General features: G+C 52.7%; 1 protein-coding gene across 8 annotated transcripts in view; it reads left to right on the top strand.

Moving 5' to 3' along the window:
- Akap1 (A-kinase anchoring protein 1) overlaps window positions 1-26,467 on the top strand; it is a 31,775-nt gene extending 5,308 nt beyond the window's left edge. For 4 of the 8 annotated variants that reach the window (XM_006972025.4, XM_076543115.1, XM_016008698.3 and 1 more), the window contains 10 exons: window positions 12,714-14,304; window positions 17,115-17,248; window positions 18,738-18,864; window positions 19,342-19,469; window positions 21,235-21,412; window positions 23,213-23,363; window positions 23,717-23,784; window positions 25,274-25,347; window positions 25,781-25,843; window positions 26,303-26,467. In XM_006972025.4, coding sequence (XP_006972087.1) covers window positions 12,741-14,304; window positions 17,115-17,248; window positions 18,738-18,864; window positions 19,342-19,469; window positions 21,235-21,412; window positions 23,213-23,363; window positions 23,717-23,784; window positions 25,274-25,347; window positions 25,781-25,843; window positions 26,303-26,377 — 2,562 coding nt within the window. In that variant the 5' untranslated portion in view covers window positions 12,714-12,740 and the 3' untranslated portion in view covers window positions 26,378-26,467. Of the gene's footprint in view, window positions 1-6,033; window positions 6,247-11,411; window positions 11,530-12,713; window positions 14,305-17,114; window positions 17,249-18,737; window positions 18,865-19,341; window positions 19,470-21,234; window positions 21,413-23,212; window positions 23,364-23,716; window positions 23,785-25,273; window positions 25,348-25,780; window positions 25,844-26,302 lie in introns of those variants that run through there. The other 4 variants (XM_076543114.1, XM_016008706.3, XR_013041844.1 and 1 more) reach the window with 4 other exon arrangements.

Raw genomic sequence — 26,467 nt, 5'->3', positions numbered from 1 at the left:
AGAATATTAATTATTTATTGAAATGGAGTCTTACTGGGTTGTCATGGCTGGTCCCAGGCTCCTGGGCTCAAGGGATTCCCTCCACAGTTTCCCAAGTAGCTAAGACTACCTGTGCCCATCGCTGTAACTAGCTAGGTACTTTTTTATTTTGCTTTTTGTCTGTTTATCCCTGAGGTTAAGTATCTCTAGTTTGAAACTGAGACCCCCAAAGAGGGTAGGTAAGGTAACCCCAGGACACCCCCAGTTTGGGGTCTGAGTTGATGTGGTTTTTACTTCTCCATACTGGTCTGTCCTTGAGACCGTCCTTACTTCCCCATTATCACCTCCTCTTCATCCACAATGTGAAACTGGAGTTTTCAGGAATGAAAAGTTTATCCCACAGACTGAGCCTGTTAAGTAGTTTGAGTCAGTTAAGCCTCATTACAACCCTGTGGAGCTATTCAGGCCCCATTTCAGATCTTATTCTTTTAACTCTTCACAAAGCCCTGTCATCATTAGGGAAATGCACCTTTGAAATGCACAAGTAATTACTGAATAGGAAAGCCTCAGGGTCTGGGAAACTGAGCAGGATGCAAGACAACCTTGAAGTCACTCATTCCTTGGCTAATAATAACAGTGCCTGTCAGACCTCACATGGAGGTCATGAGACCATCCCCCTGGCCCTCAGTAGGCTGTTACCCAAGAGAGGAGGAGACAGCAAGGTCGGTCCAAGGCAGCCCCCAGACCCTCTCTCCAGCCTCGGTGTGGCTGTGCCTCTGTGAGGGTGAGAGATGGCACTCCATTCGGAGGCAGCTCCTGTCCGCTGGTCTCTCTTCTTGTCACTCCAGCAGAGGCGGAGGAGGAGTGACTTCTGACTTGTCCAGCTGCCCTGGAGGGAGACCAGCTCTGGAGAATAACCTCCTGGCTTTGTCCTTTGGCTTCAGTGTGACCCACTCCACCAAGCTTGGGGTTATTTTTAGCAGGTGGCATCCTTCAGGAGAGTCAAGTGCATGTGGCTCTAAGTGCCCAGGACAGGTCCTAGGGGGCCATGGCTCCCTAATCGGGGGAAGGAGGAGACTAAAGCCACCCTTAGAAATTGCTGTAGCCTCTGAGCACCAGCCCACTAAGAGGTCTCTGAGGTTGTCTTTTCTATTCTGGGTTTGGGGCAGGACCAGGCAGGCATGTGACTGAGGCCATCAGTGAGCTAGGGAGATGGGTCAGGTACTATCTTAGGAAATGAGGCCCCTTGATACCCCCGCAGCGAATTTCCCACCCATCCCCACCTTTTTAGTGAAGTTGCTGAAATATAAGGGCTGGCCACCAAATAGCATAGAAAGTCTGAAGCTATGTGTTGACTGGCAGTCCCATTACTGCTGTCTTCAACTTAACTCAAAATACAAGCACAGGAGGTTTCAAAGTGGCCCCAGTAGGTAGGGGTGGGTGTGGGGGTGGGTGTATGTGGGGGGGTGAAAGGGGGTGGGAAGGAGGGTGTGTGTGTGGAACCCAGGAACTGTCACGTGCTAGGCTCTACTCTGGGGCACATCATCAGTCATACACTCCTGCCCCCACTCGGAATTTTCTGCTGGGAGGAAGCCACTGAGATGGAAGAGAGATGAAAAAGAAGTTTGACAAGTTTGCCTGTTCCTCATACTTTTCTTTCCGCTCTCCCCCTTCCTCCTTCCCTCTAACTCAGCTGCCAACTCCAGCCCATCTATCTGTTTCTGATTAAGAAAGCTTCAAGCCATATAAGGCCCTCTGTGGCCTATGGTTTATGTTGGCTGGAGAGCAAGGTTGTTGTTGCAAGGTCCGACTCAAGGACTAGCGAGAACTTATGTGAGTGTGTGTGTGTGTGTGTGTGTGTGTGTGTGTGTGTGTGTGTGTACTGTACATGGGCACACCTACCTGCAGGGGCTGGGCCCACGTGAGGGCCAGTGCTCAGGACACTGGTCCAGCAGAGGCTCTCTAAGCTAATGTGGATTGTGGCTGCAGGGCTTCCTAGCAAGCATGTGTGCTGGGATTCTGGGTAAAAAACAAGCCGGATTACCCAGAAAATACATCTGTTATGTTTCTAGCCAGGGGCATCGTGATTCTGGACTAGATTCTGGAGGCAGTTTATGAATTAAGAACAAAGCACCCCGACTCTGGAAAACAGTTGGCCCCCTGGAAGTATGTTCCCGCATGTTTTTGAGTCCCGTGGTTCCTTAGCTTCTGTGGGGGATGTGGAAGCAGTCATTCCTCTGACCCTATCTTGGCCTCTCCTTGCTCTCCCCGGAGCTAGCCAAGCTTGTTCCTGCCTGAGGACTTTGGCACATGTTTTCTCTGCCTGGGACTTCTCTCCCTCTCCGAACCACCTTCATCCTGGCATGGCTCCCCACTCTTTCCGTTCCGAAGCTCTGATGGCCCTTCTTCCAAGAGGCATCATAATTCTCTACCCTTCTACCTAGAGCTTCTCATCCCCTAGACTCTACCTAGCCTTTCTCATGTCAACCGCAGGGCCCAGAAAAGACAAGGAAGCATTTCTTAGCCCTCCCACTACTTTTCCATGCATGGGGGGATGTGCCAGGGGTGCCTTGGGCCTCTGTGCTCTCAGCCAGTTCAGAGACGACAGGCATGTTACATGAAGTTCTTCATTGCGTTGTCCAGTTATCTGAAAGTGGAGTCTCCATCCCTTCCTCCACCCTGCTGCCTGAGACAGCTCTCCCCAGCCCCCATGGAGCTAGCTCACAGTGGGTATTGATACCTTTATTAAATGATGGGTCCTGCTACCTTAAGGGTGGGGAGACTGTTGTCATGGTTCCCAAAAGCTCTCTCAGTGAGCATGTTCTCTTCTTGATTTTTACTGCTATGTTAGTTTAGGGGTATCTGAGGCAAAAATGCCATCCTTTATGAGAAAAGAGAGCATTACAAGTTTGTGCATGAGCTGACACTACTGTGTATTTATCTTGGTCAGCAAGAAAGACATACTGTGTGGTAAGAGAGCATACGTTGCCACTTGTCTATAGTTTAACTGGTCATGATGGCATATGCATGTAACCCTAATGCTTGGGAGGCTGAGGCAGGAAGGTTATGATTTAAAGATTTAAAGTCAACTTGAGCTACATAGTTAGAAGCTGTCTCAAAAACCAAACCAAGACTCTAGGTCAACAGTGAAGTCTGTCTCAGCATTGCTTATGGAGAGAGAGTGATTTGTTTATTGATTGTTCTGGGGGTTGGATCCAATACCTTGGCAGGCCACATTGACATTTTGATTATTCACAAGATTTGAAGGGACAGTCCTCTGCTGGGACTGTAACTCATTGGTACAGGGCTTGTCCAGAATGCATCAGACAGACCCCGGGTATTATCCCCAGACAGTCCTTTGTCCTGTGAGAGCACCTTGGAAGCCACCTTGAGTCTTTCCTCCTTCCTTCCTTTTTCTCTCTTTATGTAGTATTTTTAATTTTGTGTGTATGTGTGCCTGCCTGTGTGAGAGTATCCAAGGAGGCCTGAGGAATGGTGTTCCCTGGTGCTGGACTCGCAGGTGGTTGTGAGCCACCTAGTGTGGGTGCTGGGACCTGAAGTCAGGTCCTCTCTAAGAGCGGTGCGTGCTCGGAACTGCTTGAGCTGGCTTTCAGCTGTCCCCTCGACTTTTACCTCTTTCTAGTCTGCTTGCTTGCTCACTCGATTCCCCCCTCCTTCTTTTCTTCTTCTTTAAAAATACTGTCTGGTTTTCTACTGTGAAAGAAAGTGAGCACTCTGTTCATTCCCACACCTTCTTTTTCTCAGTATAGTAGCATAATTTGATAGTTGCTATTCATAAACATTATCTGTGGCTACAAAGTTCTCTCTCTCTCTCTCTCTCTCTCTCTCTCTCTCTCCCTCTCCCTCTCCCTCTCCCTCTCCCTCTCCCTCTCCCTCTCCTCCCTCTCCCTCTCCCTCTCCCTCTCCCTCTCCCTCTCCCTCTCCCTCTCCCTCTCCCTCTCCCTCTCCCTCTCCCTCTCCCTCTCCTCCTCTTTTCACTGTGTAGCCCAGGCTTGTCTGGTGTTCACCATCCTCCTGCCTCAGTCCCCAGCCCCAGCCCAAGTACTGGGATTGTACATATACACCACCATGCCCAGCCTCACCTGCTCTCTAGACTTCTGTGTCTTTGCTAGCTCCCTGCTTTCCCGCGCCTGTGCCATTGGAGCAGGCTTTATGCTGTCGGTGGGAAGGCTTTGGGATTGAACGTATCAGGTCCTCCTAAGAGTTCTGTGTTGCTCTGGGGATATATCCTTTTCTGTTGGTTCTGCCTCCTCTTCCTCCTGGGAATCCTCTCCATCTGTTGTGTTCTTCCTGGATGTGATACCGGCTCCTGTCTGGATTTACTCCCTTGTCTTGGCAGAACACATCCTTTAGGACCTTGCTGAGAAAGTGTGGACGTAGGTGGGTGGCTAGCAGGAAGTACACCCATGAGCGCAGGAGAGCAGCTACCTCTGAAGGGCTGCATGGCGGGCCTGGGACTAAACGCAGGACTGACTACTGTTCAGCAAGGACCACTAAGCTAACTGAGGCTTTACCTTTTGGAAGTTGTGAAGGAGAGCGCTCTGGGTTTGAGCCCTGAGGTGGAGAAAGTGGCTCTGGACTACAAGCCAGCTCTCCCTGCTCCTCATGAGGCACCCGGTCTAAAGTCCCCTCATCCCCACACAAGGACACTGGAACATCCCTGCCTGAGGAAGATGGCACCCTGTTTTCTGCTTGTTCCTCCAACCACCAGGGACTTTTCCTGTCCTTTGGACCAGTCAGTAGCAGTGTGGGCAGCTCACTAGGGAAGAGGTCATGGGTTTTGACCTCCAAAAAACTGTGGAAAGTTCAAGAGTTTCTCATTCATTTCTGTCCCATGCTGCCTGGTACTTGGAGTTGCCAATAAATATTTAGGGACTAAAAATGTTCCTCTTACACCTTTGTGCTTTCTTGATTGCTGGCATTGCATTGACTATTGGCCACACATCAACATCCTTGCCTTGTCTCTTGTGAAGGCACATACCATCTTTTAGTTTTTATTTGCTTGGTCTTGAGACTCTGACTGATGATCCTCCTGTCTCAGCCTCTGGAGTGCTGGGATTATGACCTCTAAGGATGCTTGTTGTCAGGTCACTGCTCCTAGCTCTGGGGCAGGCCTGTGTGGTGCCTTCTGTGGTGAGGTGGAACTCCATGTTCCCAGGAGCACATTCCTGCATCTGCTTTGTCTTTGCCCCCAGAGTCTGACAGAATTCACTTGTAAAGCCAAGTCATAGGAAAGAACCTAGGATGAGGGCCAGGAAGGACTGGACACAGTCTCTAATGTTTGCAAAACTACACCCTACCCAGGGTGAAGCAGCTGGGGAGACCACTGCAGAAGGGCTTGGCTATTTTCCAACGTCTCTGGAGAGGACTGTGCTAGACCTGTCAGCAGAGGAGAGGCAGATGCTCTGTTCTTGTGTGCTTGGCTCCCTTTGGTACCAAGTTTCCTTTCCTTGACCTTTATTTTTGTTTTCTGGTGTGCATCTGTGTATGCACACCATGCCATACAGTGATTTCAGGAAACAGAAGAGGCTGTCAGGACCCCGGGGACTGGAGTCACTGAGGGTTTTAAGCCACTGTGTGGGTACTGGGAATTGAACCCAGGACCTCTGCAAGAACAGCCAGTGAGCCATCTCTCCAGCCCGGGTTACCAAATTCTCTAAACTGGAAGTTAGTTAACTCCTGATTGGGCTGGCAAGGAAGACACCGTGTCTTGAGTAGGAGTTTGAGCTCCTAGCTCTTCTTACCTGAGCCTCTTTTTCTAGACTTTCGTTTTCCTTTTTTCCAGAGAAGTTTCACCAAGCAGGTCTTCCCCTCAGATGTTCGGTTGAGCTTCTGTCTTTCTACTGCGAAGCAGGCTGAGGAAGTATTCCATGATGTCCTGATGGGTGACCCACTTACACAAGGAGTTAGAGCTACCCTAGGGTGCATCTGCCTGCCTGCCTGTCTGCCTGCACGGGCTGGCTTGCTGTCCTGTGACACTGTCACAATGGGGGTGTGTAGGGCTAACCCTGGGCAGGCCAGCTAGCCCATTATGAGCTAACTCGGAATCTTGAGGGTGCTCTCATGAGTCACAGCTTGCTCAGCCCCCCCAGGATGAAGGGAAGACCAGCGCTGGGCTAAGACCGGCACTCCTGAGGCATGGCTCCATCACTGTGATCCTGGGCCTCAGCCATGCTGCTCTGGGAGAGTGGCCCCCGCTCACCATCACCCCCCACCTCAGTGGCAAAAGTGCACTCTGCCAGCAAGGTAGGCGCTGGCTTCCTGACTCCAGCCCGGAGCTCTCCTGTCCCGGGATTTCCTGGGAAACCCCTCTAGTGCTGCCTCTGGGCTATGGCCTCCAGCGTGTGGATAGTTAAATTCACTTTACATAAGATTAGAAAGTGAGTTCTTGAGTCACATTTTGTCATATTTCAAGTGCTCAGTAACCTGTGGCTAAGTGCCTGGCTGCCAGCGTGGGACAGTCACCACCACATGGGGAGTGCCCTCTGGTGATCGGCCCCACTTTGACCAGGCTGCCACTGCCTTGACTATAAAGGTCACAAACTTATTTTGCCAGGCTTCCTCCCTGGCTCTTTAGGTCAGCTCCTAGGGCACCTTCAGGCTCTGCTCAGGGAGTTTGCTCCCCTCTCCTACTCTTAAAGGCATCAGAACCACAACAATGCCATTTCCCCCCCATATCTGTTGCAACCTATAGAAATCCTGGTCTTAAAAAGAGAATGTACTTATTTTATGTGTGTGAGTGTTTTGCCTGCATAAATGTGTAAACACTGCATGTGTGCCTGGTGCTGAGGGAGGCCAGAAGAGGATGTCAGAAACCTTGGAACCGATGGCTATACATCATCTTATGTGTCCTGGAAACCGAACTTATGTCGCTGGGAGAACAGTAAGTGCCCTTAGCCACTGAACCGTCTCTCCACCCTAATCCTGGTCTTCAGAAAAGCTTCCCTGGACTCTGCCAGTACTTCTGTAAGGGTGTGCTTGGGTCTGAGAGAGGCTTCTCCCCGGCCCCCGAGCTGCTGGCAGAAGAAGTGCCCCGTGTAAGCCGCACGCACAGGTCTGAGAGTGTGAGTAAGCAAGGGAGCAGCTGGCCTGTGAGTTCGGACACCGCTGCTGACAGAAACTAGAGGTTTTCCTCTGCAGCGGGGCGGGGAACCCTGAGTGCCTGGTCTTCTTCCCCTCAACTCCTACTCCAGGGCACTTCCTTGGAAGCCAGCAGCCTGCTGCTGTTCTCCATACAGGAAACACAGGAGAGCCTGTGGGCCAGCTAGACTTTCACTTTGCTTGCCTGCCTGCCGGGGGAGACCTCTTGAGGGAAGGCACATTAGCAAGTTTGCTGTGCTTTGCTCTGGAGAGGAGCGCCCGGGCACACACTCTCCTGTGGACACCAGTGGAACACTGGGAGGGATGTTTGAGTTCCAGTCAGGAGGGTGTGTAGACAGCAGTCCAGCACAGAGTGGTGAGAGTCCCCCGCAGAGCCACGCCCACTCTGGACTTGGGCTCTTGGCTCCCAAGCTGTTGTTTTAATGATTGGCTTTCCTGTTGGTTACAGGGAGCCCCTTTTCCAGTAACTGCAGCCAAAACTGACTTAGTCACCAGGGCCAACACTGTTCTGTGCCATCCCCAGGGGAGGTTTTCTTGTTTAGAAGGTTCTAGACTGTGGTTACAGGTTTGTCAGCTGGTTTGGGAGTGAGGCTGTTCAGAGAAGCCACAGGTACTTCTGGAAGAGAAGGATCCTTTTAGAACCTGGAGTGAGCAGATGACTGAAGGCCCGCTGGCTGCAGCACGTGCCTGCCCTCAGCTCTGTGTGACTGCTTGGCCACAAGCCAGCATGCATCTATTCCTGGGCAAATGGACCTGCTAAAAATAAGCAGGCAGCAGTTTAATTCCAGCAGATTCAAAATAGCTGAGTGTCCTCCTCACCAGCCTAGGGCAGGGCTGGGGCATCCTTGTGGGAGGCTTTCCTGACTGCAGGCAGCCTGCCTCCTGGGGGGAGAAAGTGGCCTTGGCAGCCTCCTGTTCGTTCTGAGTGCAGAGTGTGAGGGCTTTGGGAGATGCTGTGTTCAGTCTCCTTATATCTTGGGAAGTTCAGCTTTAAAAACCAAATGCCAGCCTGGCGGCGGTGGCGCATGCCTTTAATCCCAGCACTTGGGAGGCAGGGCCAGTCGGATCTCTGTGAGTTTGAGGCCAGCCTGGTCTACAGAGCAAGTTCCAGGAAAAGCACCAGAACAACACAGAGAAACAAACAAACAAAATAATAATAATAAACCCCAAAAGTCAGCTGGTAATAGTGTTGTACATCCTTCATCCCAGCACTCAGGAGGCAGAGGCAGGCAGGTGTGTGTGTGTGTGTGTGTGTGTGTGTGTGTGTGTGTGTGTGTGTGTGTGTGTGAATTTGAGGCCTACAAAGTGAGTTCCAGGACAGCCAGGGCTACACAGAGAAACGTTGTCTCTAAAAAATGAAAACCAAAACCCAAATGCCCGGGACAAAGAGCAACTAACAAGCTTTGTTAGGGAAGGAAGGTGGTAGGAGGCCTTGTGAGGCTGAAGGGTGTGTGTGTGTGTGTGTATGTATGTATATGTGTATGTACACATGCATGCAGGTTCATGCACAGCAGTTCTCCTTGGACTGTCAGGGGAGGTTGGCATATCTTGTGTCACCTCTTTTTTTTTTTTTTTTTAAATGTGTCACCCCTTACAGACTTGTCAGACCATGTAAATTGGGGGTGGGGAGTGGCTTCTTAAAAATTCCCAAGAAGGCTGTTTGACTGACATGAGACTGGCTTGCAGGAGGAGGAGAGGGGCTGTTTTCTCGATTGGTAGGAAGTGGAGTTGGTGGAGGGGCATCAGTTGCCTTGGAGAGCCCCCTGTGGGTGCCTCCTGGTAGCAGACATTTAAAAAGGTTTGGTAAGTTGCATTCAAGGCCTTTGGGTGTGTAGCTCCTGATCCCAGGCCTTCATTCTTGTAGAGAACAGTGGCTGTCCCACCCACTGTCTTGGAAGCAGGAGACAAACCCTGCTCTTTATAGGGCTCTTGGGGGAACTCCCTCACACATCTTTGGTCTTTGTCTGGAAACAGCTCTGGAGAGAGGACTTTGTCCTGAGCACTCAACCCCCCTCCCCCAGCAGTGCGTCTCTGGCCTCAGCCCAGATCGGGCTATGGAACGGTGGGTGTTGTGAATCTCTTCTATTCATTGTATTGGCTGGTCTCAGGTTAGTAGTGTTCAGTACCACCTAGGAGGCCGCTGGCCCAAGAGAGGGAGACTGGATGGGAAATGTCACCACAACTGTTTTCCTGGGCTGTACTTTCAGCTGAAGTCGTACAGCAGACTTCTCTGTACTAGGTAGGGTTGAGGCTTGGAGCCTCAGTCTCTGGGAACAAGTCCAGCGGGAGGGAGCCTTAGGTAGGCAGTGGTAATGATAACTCAGAGCAGCAGGAAGGTGCTGGTCCTGGGCATTCAGCTAGTGAAGTGATGGAAGGAAGCCATTGCCATGATTGGCCTGGGCCTTGGGCAGAGTGTGGATCAGCCAGGTGTCAGACTAAAGCTAGATTGGAAGGCATGCTGTTGGGCCTTTCCTTATTGTGGTGTAGCTAGCTTCTGGGGTTTGAGGAGATAAGAGTGGGGTGACCTATAACTGAGGTAGAGGGTGGGACTGTGGGCATCAGTTTAGTTTCAAAGCGGGCAGAGCTCCTCCCAGCTGGACTGGAAGCCATTTCTGTCTTAGGTACCAAGCTACCCATCACACAGATCATGACCTTGGTCCTGGCTTTCTCTGTGTTAGAAGGGATAGCTGCTCTCTGAGTGTCTTTCCCATTCCACCGAGTCTTTTCCCTGAGGCCGGAGAACCTCTAGAGTTCTGTAGGAATTACAAATGCGAGTCCTGCTGGGAAGGGATTTCCTAGTTAGCAAGGAGTGAGGCCTAGAAATGTATGGCTGTGTTCCGATTACAGCACCACTTCCTGTCAGCATGTGCTTTCCTGGCTCTAGGCTGTTCCAAGTACACCATTTCAGTCCTAACACTCTCGTTACTTTTATTCCTTTATATGAATGACACTGAGCGTGGATCCAGGGAACCTCACCTTGCTGCTGGCTTTTGAGTGTGTGGAAGATGTTACAATGATTCTCAAACCTGACTAAATACTAGATCACGTGGGTTTAAAACCAGACAAACCTGGGATTGACTCTTCCCCCTCAGATTCTGATTTGATTGGTTTGGGTGCCACCTTGGCCTCAGGCTCTGGAAAGCTTCCTCGCATCTGGGTGTGGTGACTCACACTTGTAACCCAAGTGATAATCATAGTAGTTGAGAGGCTTAAGCCGAAGAATTGAAAGTCCAGAGCCAGCCTAGGTTGCCAATAAAGTAAAAACTTCCTCTGTGAGGGAACTGGAAAGTGGCTCAGTGCTCAAAAGCACTTGCTGCTCTTGTAGGGGCCTGAGCTTGGTTCCTAGCACCCACAGGTGGCTCACACCACCCATGAGTCCAGTTCCAAGGGATCTGATGCCCTCTTCTGACTGCCGAGGGCATCAGGCACACATACATACATACATACATTCAGGCAAAACACTTAAAACACGTAAAATAAATCTTTAAAAAGCTTCCTCAATGATATATGTGAATGAAAAGAAGGAATACAAAGACTTGACTGTTCTAGGTGTGGTGGAGGAGAAAGTTTGTTGTAGATAAAAGGGAAAGTGCCGGTAGACGCAGGGACATCTGAAGAGTCCAGAGTGGACATGACCAGGCTGGGCTGGGCCATGTGGGAGAAGGAGAGGGGAACTAGATGCAGCAGCCAGGAGACCGAAGAAGATACAGGACGGGGAGGGTAACCAAAATGTCTGGATTATATAGGGAAGAGCCTCTGGGGGAAGGGCAGCCCAGCCCCCGGACTGGACAGTTCAGGGCACTGGGTGTGCTGTGCCATCCATACACTGTAACAGGTAAGCACTGAGGGATGCTGCAAGAACCTGGCAGCCAGGTCTGCTTTGATATGTTTAATAGGCACTCAGCCTTCGTCCCAGGTTTGAAACTCAACAATATGTGGATCCAAGTTGGAAAACCATGAATCTATATTCATGCTTTCTGTTTGTAGACAGAAGTTGTAGCAGACCTACTAAAAAGACCACACTAGTGATGAGTTCACAGTTGCATTGTGTAAAATCAGTTTGCAGAAACTGCCCTTGTCCTCCAGCTGAAGCCTCAGTCTGAGTCAGTTTTCTTCATTGCAGTGTTTGCTGTCAGTGCACAGTTTCTGTGACACGGCACAGCCACTGGGGATTGACCCTACTGTGTATTTATTTAGCAGTCATTGCTCTGAAAAGGGCTGGCTCCAACTTTGTCCCCACCCGTAACCTTGGTGGGCTTCTCAAGGGCCTCTGCCTGCTCACAGGCTCATTTGCTTTGTGTTGTTTGTAGGTGGATCATGGGGTATGCTCATGTTTCCCTGGCTGTTACTAACGCTCTGAAAAGGTAGTATGGACTTCCCTTTTCCTTGGCTCACACCGCACATCTTCCCTCATGGATCAACTGGCAAGTAAGATGGAAGCTAGGTTCCCATTCCTCAGCTGTGTTACACTGAGTTATTTAGCCACCCAGGTAGCGATAGGTTCCAAACGAGGATGGATGGGCAGATTGAGGATGAAATGATACAAGATTGAGCTGTTCGAATCTGAAGCCACAGGTACCATCCATGGAAGTTTTCCACACAGAGGGGTGTTTACAAGTCATCTGAGCCCTGGCCACTGCTCAGCCCTGCTCTGCATTTTGCAGTTTCTTTGCTTTGCCTTTAGATAGAGGTCCATCTTTACATCTGGAAGGGCTTTCTGCAATGACCTCTTCCCCTGCACTCCCATCATCCCCTTCATTTGGGGGTAGCTAGGTCTCAAGCATTCCCCCTAACTGGAGTGTGCTTAGATCTTGTTAAAGCACAAATGTGGTTCAGGAGGGCTGCACTTCTAGCAGGTTCTGGGGTGTGGGGAGGGACTGGTCCTTAGACCACACTTGAAGAAACAGTAGTCCCAGACTAGCGTTCCCAGCCTCTGCAGAACATTAGAGCCAGCCAGGGGTGGAGACACTTACATTGTCTCTGCAACCAAACAAACCTGTGTGCAGCTGTAAGTACTGCGTCAGTGTGCGGTGCCTGTGCCAGCGGTTGGTTGTAAGTGTACAGTACACACACTCCTAGTGGGGTTTGTTTGCTTTTGAAAAATTTCTGTACCCCAATAAGCCTCTATGCCAATGCAGCAATCCAAATCAGACCAAATCAAATCAAATTAGAAAAAGCCCAGGTTTAATGGGTAAAATGCTCCCAGATGATTTTCCGGCCCCCCCAGAGAGGAGATGGGAAGAGAGACCAAAAAACCACGTGTCTGTTTTCTGGGGGGCAGTTTAGTACCCTGTGGGAGTGATCCTGAGTGTATCTCGGGGAGCCGTGTTTGGTGGGCTCCCCGAGATGAGGCAGGGTTTGGGGAGAGATGGGGGAGGGTGCTGAGGTGGGGCTTCCACCAGAACATTTTTATTTTTTGAAACAGAATCTCACTATGTAGCTGTGGCTCATCTGGAGCTCACTATGTAGACCAGGCTGGCCTTGAATCCACAGAGATCTAACTGCGCTGCTTCCCAAGTGCTAGGATTAAAGGGGTGCACCACCATGCCCAGCCTCCTGTACTGCTTAATTGGCTTCTGTAACACCTCTTTTCCCCTCCTCACTCTCCCTAGGCATAGCTTCTTCACCTCGCCTCCAAGATGGCAATCCAGTTCCGTTCACTCTTCCCCTTGGCATTGCCTGGAATGCTAGCGCTCCTTGGCTGGTGGTGGTTTTTCTCTCGTAAAAAAGATCGACTCAGCAGCAATGATAAGCAGGTGGAGACACTGAAGGTCGGCCCTGCCATCAAGGACCGACTCCCCAGTGAAGAGGCCTGTCCTAAAGTCCTCTCTGTGCCCCTCACTGTTACACAGCCTCCAGAAACGGAACAGCTCTCTATGAGCAAGTCTTCAACAGAACCCCCAGCCTTGCCAAGGTCACGTCAGGTTCGCCGAAGATCAGAGTCCTCAGGCAGCCTCCCCAGCAACATAGACACAAGGTCGCAGCCATGTAGAGATGACAATTCAAAAGTGGAACTCTCCCTGATGGGGGACGAAGCCAAATCTATTCCTCTTGGATGCCCCCTTCTCCCAAAAGATGTGCCCTTCCCCTTTGAAGCAGCAGAAGAGTGTAAGCAGGAGTCTGCTTTGGGCAAAACACCTGGAAGGGGCTGGCTCGGGCAGTGTGCAGCCTCTGGAGAGAAAGCAAGAGAGACAGGCGGAGTCGAGGGGAATGGAGACGCTGTGTTGGGGGAAAATGTACCTGAGGAAGGCCTGTTGTCCCAGGAGTGTGGCTCAGAAGTGGAGAAAAGTGAGATTCCAAGCCTGGCCCCCTGGGGAGGTGGGGGAGAGGAGGTGAGCAATGGCCCCCCACAGGTGGCTGAGCTTGCAAAGAAGAAAGAATATGTTGTCGGGAAGTTGCCAAGTAGCTTTGTGGAGCCAGTTCACTCAGAGCTGGTTAAGGATGAGCACGCGTTGGTACCCCAGGTCAGAGGTAGTGATACTTGGGACAGAGACCTGCCTAGAGAACAGGTCAAAGAGGAGACCTTGCCTAAAAATGATGAGATTGAGCAGGCTGCTTTCCAGATTATCTCCCAGGTCATCTTGGAAGCGACTGAAGAGATGCGGGCCACCACGATGGGCAAGGCTATGGCACAAGTACATCCCACCTCGGCCACTCGGCCCCAGGAGCTGAAGGAGACCTGTGTCCCAGCCATCCAGGAAACTGGCCTGGGACAAGACCCCCCAGATCCTGTTTCCACTACACCAGGTGCCGCGGCCAGCCCATTAGCAGAAGCCCTGCCACCAAAGACCTACGTGAGCTGTCTTAGCAGTCCTCTGACAAGCCCCACCAAGGACCAGAAGCCAAAGATCTCTGCACACCACATCTCCCTGGCCCCCTGCCCATCACCAGTTACCCGCCTGAGACAGTCTCTGGATGGGGCAAGTTCCCCGGGAGGAGATGACACTTTCGTCACCTGTATGTCCAACAACAGGCCGAGTGTCCTTTCAGTGACCTCCTCGGGGCCATGCTCAGATTCTTTGAGTACTTCGGGACTTGAAGACTCTTGCACAGAGACCATCTCAAGCCCTGGAGGCAAAGGTATCACCCCACCACTGCCAGACAGTACTGAGCCCTTCAGCAATGGGGTGCTGAAGGAGGAGTTCTCAGACTTGGGGACCGAGGATGGATGGACCATGGATACAGAAGCAGATCACTCAGGAGGTAGGAGGGTCTTGGTGCTTTCTTGGTGAATCTGGGAGGGCTCCCATTATTTGCTAGGCAAACGCTACTGGCCACCCTTCCCTTCTGCCACTGGTGCCAGAGAGCGATGCTGCCCATCCCCAACTCTGCTGTCCAGCCACCTGTACAACTAGGTACCTCAGGTAGCTGGCGGGTACCCAGGAAGTCAGGTGACCACGAGACCCCAAGACTATGAGAGTTGTCCATGGGTTCGCTAGCCAGGGAAACCCCCACCCTTTAGAAGGGACCAGGACTGTGGGTTCACCAGTTAGCCTTAGTGTCGTCTTCTCCTTTGGACACCCACTCTTTGGTGGGCCTTTGGGGATGAGGCCCCCTTGATGGTACCTCCCAAGTGCCAGGGGATGGGTGAGCATCTCTTCATGGTTGACTTCCTTTACTCACGTGCTTGTTCCGTGTCTCCACCTGCTCTCCTCCAGAAGCCCTGGCAGGGTAAGTTCCCCAGGACAGCCGCAGCTCTGAGCATTGGCGGGAGGCTCACGCTGCAGCTCCGAGCACTGCAGCTCTGAGCACTGGCGGGAGGCTGGCGCTGCAGCTCCGAGCGCTGCAGCTCTGAGCACTGGCGGGAGGCTCGCGCTGCAGCTCCGAGCGCTGCAGCTCCGAGCGCTGCAGCTCCGAGCGCTGGCGGGAGGCGTGCCGCTGCGGTGGCTGCTGTGCCCCCTCCTCTGCAGAGCCTCAGCCGTCCTTTCTCTGTGCAGTTGCAGCTCCGCCCCGGGAGAGAGGGCACTTTGGTAACGAAGGGCGCACTGGGTTTTTCGAGTGCTGAGCCCAGCGTAGACAGTTGAGACCGCTAACTTACAGGTCAGCAGCTCCTGACCCTGCTCTACAGCCCCAGGGGTATTGATTCTCTCCCAGTGACTTCCAAGGGGCTCGTGGCTTGTTTGTCCTGGAGCATTCCCAACCATTCCGTTTCATCCAAGGAAGTCTGGGCATTTTTCTCGGGTGTTTTGCTACTTGCATTAGAATCTGGGGGGCACCACACCTTGGATTTTGTCACCCTAAGATACTGTTGATCGAGACCATGATGATTTTACATAGGTCTAAAGGAAAGCAAATTCTGCCCATTGTAACTGTGGGAGGCCAGATGCTATAAGCTACATCCTAATGCTGGAGTGCTAAAATGTTAAGAAAAAAAAATTTGCAACTTAAAATGGGCACAAGGGAAGGTTTTTAAAAAACATCTCAAGAATAAAGGAGTTTCCATTTGCCTGATGCCTGTAACTGTAACGAATGAACCCCTCAGCTCTGGACAGATTGTAGTAGCTGTGCAGATGCCTTGCGGCTTCTGAGACCATAATAAATGGGTGGGAGGCTCAGGGTGGCCCATTGGTCATAACCCGAGGATAGGAACTGGTTAAGTAGGTGGGCGAGCAGGACTGGTGTTCTCAGGTTAGCCTTGACCCGACTTTGGGCACTTCCCCTAGGCTGAAGCTCAGGGCAGACGGGAACAGGACTGCCTGGCTGGGGAGCTGAAAACTGGTCAGTGAATGCAGCCTGCTGAAGGCCTGGTATGGTTCCGAGTTACTCCTGGGATCCATTGAGATGTTAGCAGGTGTTAGCCAGTCCAGTTCTCTTGGACGGAGGCCAGGGCGGTGTGGCAGTCAAACCCCGACCAGCCTGATTTGCTTCCAGAAAGCTGGCCAAGCGGCTTCCTTGGGTGCGTAGGTGGGTGGGTGGGGTCTTTGCCTAAAGCCCAGTGTTGAGGGACGCCACTTTGGAGGTGACTCTTCGCCTAGGGGTGGAGAGTTCGATTAGGTCTTAGTCTTTTATATCCAGACAGATATGGATTGCTTGGAAAAGTGTTCTGTCCTGAGTTTGGGGAAACCAGGTAGAAAATAGCCTAATTAGTTGGCTCTCAGGAGGGATCTATTTCAGGCCATTAAGTTGGTATCTCAGCCAGAGCGGAGTCTCTTCACTTGCCCTGGCTGGTCCCTGGTGCTTGTTTGGGCTTCCTTTTCTCCTGTTCCTTTTTTGCAGCGGTTCTTTGGTCATGTCCTAGGGAAGAGTTGAACAGCCTAAGTTGGTGCCAGAGTCACATCCCCCACTGTCCTCTTGGAATAATGAGCTTTGATTTGTCTCACTTTCCCAGGGCTGTTTGAGCCACCCCATAATCAGAACTTCACAAGCCAAGCCCAGTGGGGAAGGGAGGAGGCCCACCAGCCTTTGTCCACAACTGGACAAGACCAACGGGCCCTGATTAGAACTGAGCATGGGGCCCTCAGTAGGCTATCACTGTGACTGCCCACCTACCCCTTCCCCGTGCCCCCAATCTGGGGCCTGAGGCCTTGGAGACTAGAGACCCTTGGTCTGGGAGGCTGGCACACTTGGAAAGAGCAGGATGGTTGTGACAGAGCGTCAAGGCCCACTCCCGGGACTGTGTAGACCTGTGGGTTGTCTTGTTAGCCCCCTTCCCACTACACCCTGCATCCGCCTCTCCCTGGGCGGAGAGTCTGTCTCTCCCTAGCTTACTACGTGTGTGTCTGTCCCAGCAGCTGTGGCTAGTCACGGCTGCCAAATAAGCATGCAGGACCGCTAAGTGACAGGCTAAAATTAGGTGTGTGGGTACCCTAGGCCTCCCTTCATTGGGTTTTACTGAGCCTTCTCGTCTGTGAGCTGAGTGCTGTTTGCCAGGCTTGCAGAGGGGTGTGTGTGTGTGTGTGTGTGTGTGTGTGTGTGTGTGTGTGTGTGTGTGTGTGTGCAGGGGGAAGCTGTGATAGTCAGGGCTGAGCTGGAGTCTGTGTGTGTGTGTGTATACACCGCTTCCTCCCCTGCAGGTTCTGACGGAAACAGCATGGATTCAGTGGATAGCTGCTGTGGGCTTACAAAGCCTGACAGCCTCGAGAATGTCCAGGCAAGCTCCAACCCTAAGAAGGTTGACCTCATCATCTGGGAGATTGAGGTGCCAAAGGTAAGGTGGTGGCGTTCCTTTAGGCTGGATTCTGTGGGAAGTCAAAGTTCCCTTATGCCAGGTTTAAAGAAGGCCATGAGCTAGATGGGCCAGGCTGGGGAGCTGCGGGCAGGCCACCCGACTTCATTCTTCCCTCACCCACATGCCTGCCTAGTCCCCCAGGCTCCTCTGTGTGGGCTGCAGCCCAGATCTTCTTAGAAATGCTAGCAAACGTCAGCCTGAGGACTGGGCATCAGACCCCATCCCAGCTCTGCACTGTAAGGTGTCCTAGACGGCTGTGGAGAGCTTAAGCTGCTGTGGACAACGGAGCGCCTAGAAACAGAGAAGCGAAGGCAGGCAGCTCCAGCTCCGCCTGGAGCAGCTGGGAGCATGCTCATCCCTCTCACCTCACACTCCGTGGTTGTTAAAGCCAAGGTTGTGGTGGTTTAATTAATACTTCTAAATGTTTAACAATTTCATTTTCCCGTGCCAGTCTTTACAGTTTTAACTGCATTATTCATTGAATGTCTGCTGCTTCCCTGGTCCCCAGTGCCCGAGTGGTTTCTAGCCCCCTGCTCTTTGAACCTAACTTATTAGTGTTTATCACTGGGGCTCAGTAGTAATTGGCAGGCTGCTTACTCCCAGGGCACTTGGCTCCATGCTTGAGCTGGAGACCTGGCTCAGTCTGAACTTTGGGTCAAGACTCCTATGCTGACCCCAGGCTGCTGGCTCCCGGAGTAGTTATCTTCCCCAGTGACCTTGTTAGCAATTCTGCCCTCAGTGGTCACAGAGGGCATGGTGAGTCAGGCTCTGGATGAGTAGGGACCGGGTCCCTTGCCACCCTCCAGGGCTGGGGTCGTTTAGAATTGTTGCGGAGCTTGTCTTACATCATGCTTAAGTCTGGCGTCTTCTGTTTGCCTTGAACTCTGGTGCACTAGGCCCTTGTACATGCCGTCGCTTGGCGGTGGAGTGGGAGCCCGAGCGTCCTCAGGCTTTCATTGTCCAAGCCATTTCTTTGTCTGTGGTTATTAGTGGACTCAAGGGACAGGGACATGAGAAACTGGAGTTGACCTTTCTAGCAGTGAAACTTAGAGAGAGAGAGAGAGAGAGAGAGAGAGAGAGAGAGAGAGAGAGAGAGAGAGAGAGAGAGAGAGAGAGAGAGAGCGCGAGCGCGAGCAGGAGGGATACTGCTTTAATGTTCTGGGTCTCGCCCACATGGTTGGGATGAGACGCTGAGCCCCGGGCCAGACTGCCCCTTCAGCTGCTTAGCAGCTGTGTGGTCTGGGTGGGCCCCAGAGCATGTCCCGGCTTATTTCTCTTCATGTGTAAAATGATCAAGTTGTCTATTCCGTAGATTCTGTGACTGAACCTAAGTGCTTAGAACAGTCCTGAAAATTAAATGCTGCCACCAACAGTGTGAGCTTGACTTTACACAAAACAAACCTAGGTCTTTGGGCAGTGAACAAGGAGCTGGCTTCACGTTTCCCTCGTCTCTCTCTCTCCCTGGAAGCACTTAGTGGGTCGACTGATTGGCAAGCAGGGTCGGTACGTGAGTTTTCTGAAGCAGACATCTGGTGCCAAGATCTACATCTCCACCCTGCCTTACACCCAGAACATCCAGATCTGCCACATAGAAGGTCAGTGGTGTGCGCCCTGTGCTTAGCGCTTACCTGAAGTGTAAGGCAGTAGCATCAGGTTGCAGTTGTCCATTTGGAATGGTCGCCTCTGAACAGACCCTGTAGGCTTCTAGGTAGGGGGCACACTGGGTGTCTTCCCTTCAGGCTCCTCCAGCTCAGGGGCTTGCTTGCAGGACCCTGTCCCTCTGCACCCCCTCTGTCTGGCCGGGATAAGGATGGGTGCTCAATAGACAGAGCCAGGGTACTGGGGCACAGTGTCTGTCACCCACGTTTTCCTCACAGCACAGGTACCTTTCCCATCTGGCTTTGTGTTCAAAGCATGGGTCAGGTCGGCAAAGGGGGTGGGTTTAAAATTGATTCCTAAAGCAAAGCCAAGTGTTTGGCCCGTGGGAGTCCTGTGAAGTGGCATGTGGGTGGATCTGTGTTTGCTGTTCCTTTTCTCTTACCGTGCCCGTGTGTCCTGTCCCTTGCCCTTAGGCTCTCAGCATCATGTAGACAAAGCTCTGAACTTGATTGGGAAGAAGTTTAAGGAACTGAACCTCACCAATATCTATGCCCCACCACTGCCCTCGCTGGCGCTGCCGTCCCTGCCGATGACGTCTTGGGTGAGCATGCTTGCCAGGATCCTACTTCTTGTCCCCTCCCCTAAACTTATCCCAGTAGAGAGACTGTTAGTGTGTGGGCCAACGGGCCTTGGTGTGTGCATGCTCGGCTCTGTGGCTGGCCGGTGGGCCGGCATGTTCTCTCAAGACAGGATGGACACCAGCAAGGGGCCAGGGCCTCTTGACCCCACGCTGGGAGAACTCTATATTCCTGCCACTTGGTCATGCTTTCTTTTTTCTAGGCATTTGCCTAAAGAGAACTGAGCCAGGAGACTGGGTGTGGGCTCCTAAAAAGCTGGGGCTGTACCTAGAGTCACTGCCCAGCACCAGAGGCCTTGGGTAGGATCTGCTGAGAAAGATTTTGGTGAGACTTAGATGGGTCGTTAACATTCTTTCTAGTCAGCTGAGCTGAAGAGTGGCCCTGGTGAAGGGTTCCCTCCTCTTCCATCTCCCCAAGAACTGCCTGGAGTGTGGTTGGTAAATGCAGAGTCCCCAGGCTGGAAGCCCTAGAAGTTAGCAGAAGAGAAGCTCATGTCTCCAGAGCAATGAGCAGGCATGCCTTGGACCCTCAGTTGGGCCTGCTGTCCTCGGGAGTAGACGCACAGAGTTCTGTTGCCACAGACTACTCACTGCATTCCACAGCTGGGCTGACAAGCTGCTTCAGGGACATTGCCTCTTTGGGGTTTGCTTAGGACAGTAGGTGTTTCAGCTGTGGTCCCCACCAGAGATCCTTGTGCGGTAGTGGGGGTGGGGGTGTTCCTTTCTTTCACTGTGGGCCTCTTTCACTGTGGGAGTGTGCTGGGCCCCCACTCCATGCTTTATGCCTGCATTAGCGGTTTTCCCAGGGGCCTTGTGGTAGCCCCTCTTCTTCAGCAATGGAGTAGCTCATGTAGGTGGTTGCCTTCCCTTGTGTTCTGCTTGCTCATTGAGACTCGAGGTGCTTTGAAGTCAGCAGGGCTGGGGACCCATAGAAGTCAAAGGAAGTTCTCGGGGCCACCAGTCTTGAAGGTGAAATCCAGATCCTCCAGGGTGCAGAACCCTGCTTTGCTACCTATAACTTAGCATTGGGGAAAATGGTGCTGGAGCACAAGCCTTTTAGAGAGCCCCGTGACCCCTGCTAGGACCTTTCACCTGAGGCCTTAGCGGCTGAGCACACATACAGGCCCCCCACCCAAAGCCAAGAGATGAGGGGACATCTGTGAGGGTGGAGGGAGTATGATCTAGGGTCCAGTAGAAGATACAGAGTAAATGGGACGTCAGCTCTGCAGACCTTAGCAGACCTGTACTGAGGCTGCCGCTTGCTCTTCAGAGGCAGAGACGTGCTTTCAGGCAGTAAGCTCCAAAGGCGTCTGAGGCTGCCCACCCAGTGTTCTCAGGCATGTCCTGAGCAAGCTGCACACTCCAATATTTGCCTTCCTTAAGTCTTACAGACTCATCAGAAGAAGTGGGAGGGAGGGAAGGCAGACATGCTCCAGGGGGTGGACCCTTGCCCAGCTGTGGACCCCTGGATCTTCAGATCCAGCACTACATATACAGTTGGCTGCTAGCTGCCTAGTTTGGACTAGGGGGTCTCCCTATCCGATCCTGAGGTGAGGCTGCCCCTAATGGCAGGTCTCGGCATTACAACCAACAGTCTCCAGGACGTTGCTATCTGGGTGCCATATTGTTACTGATGGCTGTGTCCGTCCATAGACTTGCCCTGGGGCCCTGGGCAAATCCCAAACCTGAGAAGAACTGATACAGTGCTGGCTGCCTCTTCCTCCTCTAGCTCATGCTGCCCGATGGTATCACTGTGGAAGTCATTGTGGTCAACCAGGTCAATGCGGGGCACCTGTTTGTACAGCAGCACACACACCCCACCTTCCACGCGCTGCGCAGCCTGGACCAGCAGATGTATCTCTGTTACTCTCAGCCTGGAATCCCCACCCTGCCCACCCCGGTGGAAAGTAAGTGCTGCCTAGAGAGAGAATCAAGGAGCGTCCGGGTTCCAGTCAGGCCAAGACATGTAGGCCGCACTCAGTCTGCACCAGAAGACTGTTTGGGACCCCCTCGAATGACAGCATCCCTGAGCTCTTACATTGTCATAGAATCGTGCTGCTTGAGCTTTCTGGCTAGCTAGTCTTTCCACCGACTGACCAAAGCCGTAGAACTGGAGTGGCATTTTTCTGGGGGACTCAGACGTAGCCCTGACACTTTGTTGTCTTTTTAAGTTTTTAAAATTACATTTATTCGTTTTATATGTAAGTATTTTGCCTGCATGTATGTATGTGTCCCACATGTGTGCATGGTGCCCATGGAGATCAGAAGAGGGCTTCAGATCCCCTGGAACTGTAGTTATGGATGGTTGTGAGCTGCCGTGTGGGTGCTAGGAATCAAACCCAGGTCCTCTGCAAGAACAGCCAGTGCTCCTAACCACTGAGCCATCTCTCCAGCCTGGGCTTTGTGTCTTGTAAGTGGCATGATACCCAGTGCTACCCAGGCTCACCCACCAGGTGGTAGAGTGATAAGCAGTCTCACGTAGTGCACTTCGGGTATGCACTTGTCATCTGTGCGGTGGTTGATGTCGCCACATGACAGGTGAGGGAACGTCTCTGGAACGGAGGGACTTGAGCAGACAACACTGGATAAACCGTCGTTACCTTTGTTGCTTTTCTCGGTTGGGGGACAGGACTAAATGTCAGAACATTCTTCCCAATCTCCTCACAGGCTTTGAGGCATGAAGAAAATTTTGACGTTCTCTGTAGCAGTTTTGTTTGCCCCCCTTTTGGAAGAATAAGGTTTAATTTTCATCAGATTCTTCATTGCCCAGGGGTGGCTGCACCAGGGTCACTGTCTGGAGCAGGACCAGTGTGATCGGCTGCTGGAGGTGCTAGGGTGCTGTTGTGACCTTTCTCCCGTGGCTGCCCAGCTTGATGGCTGCCTGGGGACTCTACATCCTGAGGCAGAGGCTAGGTGGTGTGAGCTACACACCTAGGATGTTCTTCTGGTCAGGCTTTCCATCAGAGTTGTTGTGGACTGGAGTAGACCAGACTCCAGGTACTGGCCCACTGGACTGGAGTAGACCAGACTCCAGGTACTGGCCCACTGAGCTCTGCTGTGCTTGGCAGTTCGTGATTCCTTGGGGACTTTTCCTTAGGCACCGGGGCTGGGGAGGACTCAGTGAAATGCTTTCCACAGGATGAGTTTGATTTCCCCTATTAAAAAGATATATCCATGTGTGCGTGCATATGTGTGTATGCGTGTGATCCCAGTACTAGGGAGGCAGAGATAGGCAGAATCCCAGGGTTCACTGGCCAGCCATCATTTCAAAAACAACAATAAACAAAAAGGCACAGTGTCTGAGGGATGAGGGCTAGGGTCACCCTGGCCTTCCAGACACGTGCACGGACACACAGAAAGCAGGCCCTCACCCTGTTTGCTGAGTTCCGTGTTTTACGTGGCTTCTTTTGGTCCATGTGCTACTTTCAGGCTGCAGCAGATTTCAGAGTCACGGCTCTAAACCGAAGGCCCTTCTGGGTTGGGCAGCTTTGGGAATACGTTAAGCTGGATTCCCGTGTTCTGGGTTTTCCTTTGTTCGTCTTGAGCTCTGGGAGAGGTTTTGTGGAGGATTCCTGTTGTCCCTGTCCGCTGCCCATGGAAATGCATGCCTCTGACCGTGTGGGAAGGTGGGAGCAGTGAGCAGGGTCACCCTCGCAGCCCTGCCCCAGGCCAGCCGTGTTCCACACACTTGTCCTCCCGCCCTGCAGTAACGGTTATCTGCGCTGCCCCTGGTGCGGACGGGGCCTGGTGGCGAGCCCAAGTAGTGGCCTCCTATGAGGAGACCAATGAGGTGGAGATCCGCTACGTGGACTATGGTGGATATAAGAGGGTGAAAGTCGACGTGCTCCGGCAAATTAGGTGAGTGGGATTTCTTGGCCAGTCACAAGTCACCCCTGCATGACATGGGGTGCATGGCTCAGTTCCACCCAGCTTCAGGTGGGGCCGGGATTTCCCCCCGCTGCCAGCTTTGTGTTAACAGAGTCAGGTGTAAAGAAACGCGATGGCCTGCCTCAGCTACACAGCACTGGAAGGCCCAAGTGTCAGGCATCAGTGGTGATTTTGGTGAAGGAGGTCCCTGTGAGTCGGGCCTGGAGCTGGTGCCCTGCGTTAGGTGTGCACGTCATCCTGCTTTGTAGGTGGCTGTGCTGAGTAGAAGGTCAGTTCAGATACTGGTGGGCTCTGTTGAACTCACCCCTTTCTTGCCTTTCTAGGTCTGACTTTGTGACCCTGCCATTCCAAGGAGCAGAAGTCCTTTTGGACAGTGTGGTCCCACTGTCAGGTACCAGGCAGGGCCTCTAACTGTGGGTGGGGCACTTGGGCACCGGGCTTTCTTGAAGCCCTCCTCTTTCTCATCTGGAGCCTGCGGCGGCATGGTTGGCACCCCCGTTAGCCTCTGATGGAGCAGGTCTAGACTGAGGCCCAGGATCTTGGCTTTCTAGCAAGTCCCCAGGCGATGCCAATACTGCTGTGGCCCCTTATCTGGGATCTGCTGATTTGCACCTTACCAGCTGCCACCTTGAGAGGCTCCAGAGAGGTACTTCAGCATGTGGTCCAGAGAGCCAGGCCGGAGGTCAGCACGCTGCTCAGTACAGCCACCCTCCTTAGAGCGTGCTGGGGGCTGTGCTGACCTGTGTTTCTGAGCCCGGAAGCATTGCTGGAGGAAGAGTGCTGGCGTTCCTGGGCCTGCCTGTCCTCTGGCATGAGGGGGTGGGTGGCGCTTGTCTTCCAGGTAGCTGTGAGTCACATGTGTGCTGATGTAGGAAGGGGTCAGCTCACAGCTGCTCTGGCCGTCAGTAAAAGGCTGTTTAATCATCACCCTCTCTCCCATGCAGCCCCTTCAGATCCTGTGCTGTGTAGACACACGCAGTGTAGACACACGACAGTGTAGACACACGGCAGTGTGGACACACGCAGTGTAGACACAGGACAGTGTGGACACAGGACAGTGTAGACACACGGCAGTGTAGACAGCCATGCTGCTCCACCCTTGTAATCCTAGTACTCAGGCCAAAGCAGGGGGATTGCCGTAAGTTTGAGGCCAGCCTGAGCTACGTAGACAACAAGACTCTCTCTTATAAAAAAAGTAAAACAGAAACATCCCAGTCTAGCCAGCGTCCTGTCAGGAGACTAGCAGGCTCTCTGTTTCTTTCTCTCCTTTTTTGCCAGCCTTTCTCCATTCTGTCCATCTAAGCAATCTGGCCAGACCCACCGATAGGCCCTCCTTTATCACAAGATTCTTCCACCACACCTGGCCGGCTCCTGCCTCCCACCCTGCCACCTCCTGCCTTGACCGTGTTCTTGTACATCACTTTCGTAAGCCAGCCCAGTGGAAGGCGGCACCTCAGCGTCCTGCCTGTTAGAGGGCGGCTGCCTATACCCGACCAGCCGTTTGGCTTGGAATGCTGCCTATGCCATGGTGGGAGCCAGTTGGCCTTTGGGGGTCAGCCTTTGCCTGTAAAGTGGACACACTCTCCTGTCTTCTGGGGCATCGCTGGTTTGGTGGAGGTGCACACCCTTGTTCAGCATAGCTGGCCCCCAGATAAGTGGGAGTGAGGCCCGCGTGTATCGAAGGCAGCTTTCCTGTCTGCCCTGTACCTTGGGGTATGCGTGTGGCCGGGCTTCTCTGTTCACACAGAGGCATAGGCTCTGCTGGCAAGGTGGCTCTCCTCGACCAGTCCTGAAGTCTGCAGCATCTGGAGCAGCCTGCAGGTGACAAGACTGGCCCCAGCGGGTATCTGAACACTCTTTCCCTTTTTCTCCTCTTCAAGATGACGAGCACTTTTCAGCCGAGGCAGACGCAGCCATGAGCGAGATGACAGGCAACACAGCATTGCTGGCCCAGGTACGTGCCGGGCGGGAGGCTGCCAGACCAGCCAGGGGCCAGCAGTAGAGGCTCCTACCTAGTGCAACCAAGTGTCCGGGCTTCTGGGGATCTCACTTTTAAACTCCTTCTGGCTGGGTGGTGGTGGTGCACACCTTTAATCCCAGCACTCGGGAGGCAGAGGCAGGCGGATCTCTGAGTTCGAGGCCAACCTGGTCTACAAAGTAAGTTCCAGGAAAGGCGCAAAACTACACAGAGAAACCCCGTCTCAAAAAACCAAACCAAAACAAAAAAAGCAAATAAACTCCTGTCCTGTGCTCATGAGCCTGGAGTGACTGGCTAGCTTGAAGAAATTCAGAAGCCAGGCCCGGCACAGTCCTGTAACCCCGGCACTCCATAGAACTTGTCATGCACAGTGTAGCCTAAGATGTTTTCTCTGCCCGTGCCCCTCCAGGTGACAAGCTACAGTACGAACGGCCTTCCTCTGATTCAGCTGTGGAGTGTGGTTGGAGATGAAGTGAGTCTGCCCCTTGCCACCGGGCTGCTGTCAGCAGCAGTGTGCTAACTGGGAACTTGTCCTGGCATCGTGGACCAGTGCCACCAGGGGACACTGGGCTCCACGGGTGGGAGTAGTGGCGTGGAGTGGGTAGAAGCTGGATGTGCTGTTGACGTGGAGCTTTGGGGACAGCCTCTTCCCACACTTAGTACCCTTGGTGCCAAGCTGGGGAGACCCTGCTCTAGACCTTCCAGGATCTTTGTCCATTGCCCCTGTCCTTATGACAAGGTCAGCTCTCTTCAAGCCGTTAGAAGCCTTTGCCAAAGTGGCAACAGCGTGTAAGGAAGAGCCCTGTTGTAGTTGTGCCCCGTCTGCACCGCCCCCTGGCTGACGACTGGAGGCCTGGGTAGGAGAACCCACGCTGGCTTAGACCTTGCCCCGAGCAGCCATGCGGAACTCTCACGAACACTCTGTTTCCAGGTGGTGCTGATAAACCGGTCGCTGGTGGAACGAGGCCTTGCACAGTGGGTGGACAGCTACTATGCCAACCTCTGACCTCGGCTCCCTGGGCTACACCAGGCTTTTTTGCACTGTATTAGATTGGGCTTGGCACTCAGGACAGAGATTTAACATCAGAGTAACAAA

This window comes from Peromyscus maniculatus, chromosome 8 (genome assembly GCF_049852395.1).
Source record: "Peromyscus maniculatus bairdii isolate BWxNUB_F1_BW_parent chromosome 8, HU_Pman_BW_mat_3.1, whole genome shotgun sequence".
NCBI classification, from domain to species: domain Eukaryota; kingdom Metazoa; phylum Chordata; class Mammalia; order Rodentia; family Cricetidae; genus Peromyscus; species Peromyscus maniculatus.
The sequence above is the reverse complement of the archived record's forward strand: the minus strand, read 5'-3'. Positions and strand labels throughout refer to the sequence as shown.